This window comes from Ammodytes marinus (genome assembly GCF_949987685.1).
Source record: "Ammodytes marinus genome assembly, chromosome: 11".
In the NCBI taxonomy this organism is placed as follows: domain Eukaryota; kingdom Metazoa; phylum Chordata; class Actinopteri; order Uranoscopiformes; family Ammodytidae; genus Ammodytes; species Ammodytes marinus.
Window position 1 is genome coordinate 399953 of NC_137215.1, and position 2500 is coordinate 402452.

The following is a 2500-nucleotide window of genomic DNA, read 5'->3' on the forward strand; positions in this document are numbered from 1 at the left end:
AGATCTCAGGGAAAGCAGAGAAGTTTAAACAGATATGTCAGCCTTTCCTGGACTATATAACAGTACTGAAGGGACCTACATGACACCTCGTTGACTTTTTATTTTCTGCTTAACATTTACCTTTAGTTTAAACAATGTCCTCAGACAGACAGACAGACAGACAGACAGACAGACAGACAGATAAACACAGACAGACAGGCAGACAGACAGACAGACAGATAAACACAGACAGACATACAGACAGACAGGCAGACAGACAGACAGACAGACAGACAGACAGACAGATAAACACAGACAGACAGACAGACAGACAGACAGACAGACAGACAGACAGACAGACAGACAGACAGACAGATAAACACAGACAGACAGGCAGACAGACAGACAGACAGATAAACACAGACAGACAGACAGACAGACAGACAGACAGACAGACAGACAGACAGACAGACAGACAGATAAACACAGACAGACAGGCAGACAGACAGACAGACAGACAGACAGACAGACAGATAAACACAGACAGACAGACAGACAGACAGACAGACAGACAGACAGACAGACAGACAGACAGACAGACACACAGACAGACAGACAGACAGACAGACAGACAGACACACAGACACACAGACAGACAGACAGACAGACAGACAGACAGACAGACAGACAGACAGACAGACAGACAGACAGACAGACAGACAGACCTTCTCTCCCATCAGGACTGGTTCTATCCCGTAGAAAGGTCTCATGGCCATCGCCGGTCTGATGACTGCTTCTTCTTCTGCAGGTCTGGGGGCGATGCACACTCCTCCTGTTTCTATGGAGACCACAGGAGGGGACATTTAACACCAACAAATAAGAACATTGTATTGTATTGGTATTTATTAACTGATTGCATTATTTATAGGGGAAGGTGGGGTGATTTGTGCATTTTGGAAGTTGCAAAACCCCTTGTTTCTAGAAAACCGTGGAAGAAATTGGAAATGTGACCACATATTTAAGAAGAGCCATCCATTTGACTCATCCTGTAAAGAAGGGAGACACAAGGAATAAGATATAAGCACATTTAAGCTCAAAAAACTGTGTTTTGCCTTTCAAAGTAAAATTTCCATGATCAAGGTTTTTTGATTATTGTGTCTGAACAATTATAGACACGTTTGAAAACATTTGACACATGTTTTAGTGCTTTGGTATGCTACACTTTGAGTCTATACAGTTAGCACGATGTCAGCCCTAAATTGCTGCATCATGCCTATTATCCAAAATTCTGGGGATGGGGTGATTTGTGCGCAAGGGCCTGGGTGAGTTATAAGTAAGTAAGTAAGTAAAATGTATTTATAAAAGCACATTTATGACAGTTTGCACTGTCCAAAGTGCTGTACATAGTGCATTCAGTAGGTAAACAATGAAGGTAAAATAACAATAACCAAAATAAAAGACGTAAAGCCCATACATCCACATAAACACAGATAGTAGTGCAGAGGTAAGTAAGTAGTGCAGAGGTTAATGGGGAGGAAACACCAGGGTGTACATATGGGTTTTGAGCCTTGATTTAAAGGCAGAAATGTAGGGGGAATCACATTTGTCAGGTGGCAGTTGGTTCCACAAGCACGGAGCAACTAGTGCAAAGTACATTTCTGAGAGTTGTGCCAGTGGCATGGCTGTATACGCTGGTCACCAAAAGAAAGTGATTGTCTACAGTAGCTCAGAAGAGGGTGACATCTCAATTCCACTTAACGACACCACTGATGAGAGTTCAGATGGCCAGAAAGATGATGATGGTGACTTTGTCACTGTGACACAATGACGCACAAATCACCCCACTACGTGGGGTGATTTGTGCGTCAAGACAACTTTTTTTCCGAAAGCTATATTTCTTAAACAGTTTATTCCAGATCCAAAGTTTTTATTGCCAGGGATGCACAACATCCTGAAATATATGTACATATTTGAGTTGGAGACATAACTGTCAAGGCCTCACTTTAAAATCACTTTGAGTAAAAAGTTGCACAAATCACCCCACCTTCCCCTATATATATTTTTTAAGATATTTTTTTTGGGGCATTTTTATGCTTTATTGATAGTGTAGAGACAGAGGTGAAATGGGGCAGAGAGGGGAGTGACATGCAGAGAACGACCGCGGGCTGGAATCAAACCCGGGTCCGCTGCTGGCCGAGGCCCATGGGGGGAGGGGGGGGGTACGCCCTACCAACTGAGCTAAGGGCCCATGGGGGGGGGGACGCCCTACCAACTGAGCTAAGGGCCCATGGGGGGGGACGCCCTACCAACTGAGCTAAGGGCCCATGGGGGGGGACGCCCTACCAACTGAGCTAAGGGCCCATGGGGGGGACGCCCTACCAACTGAGCTAAGGGCCCATGGGGGGGGACGCCCTACCAACTGAGCTAAGGGCCCATGGGGGGGGGGGGGACACCCTACCAACTGAGCTAAGGGCCCATGGGGGGGGGGGGGGGACGCCCTACCAACTGAGCTAAGGGCCCA

General features: G+C 46.0%; 1 protein-coding gene across 1 annotated transcript in view; it reads right to left on the minus strand.

Moving 5' to 3' along the window:
* Positions 1–2500, minus strand: part of LOC307257501 (acetyl-coenzyme A synthetase 2-like, mitochondrial) — a gene marked incomplete at both ends in the record, with an annotated part of 27734 nt that overhangs the window by 3249 nt on the left and 21985 nt on the right. The window contains one exon of the mRNA XM_080036764.1: positions 705–817. Within this exon, the coding sequence (XP_079892890.1) occupies positions 705–817 (113 nt within the window). The remainder of the gene's footprint in view (positions 1–704; positions 818–2500) is intronic.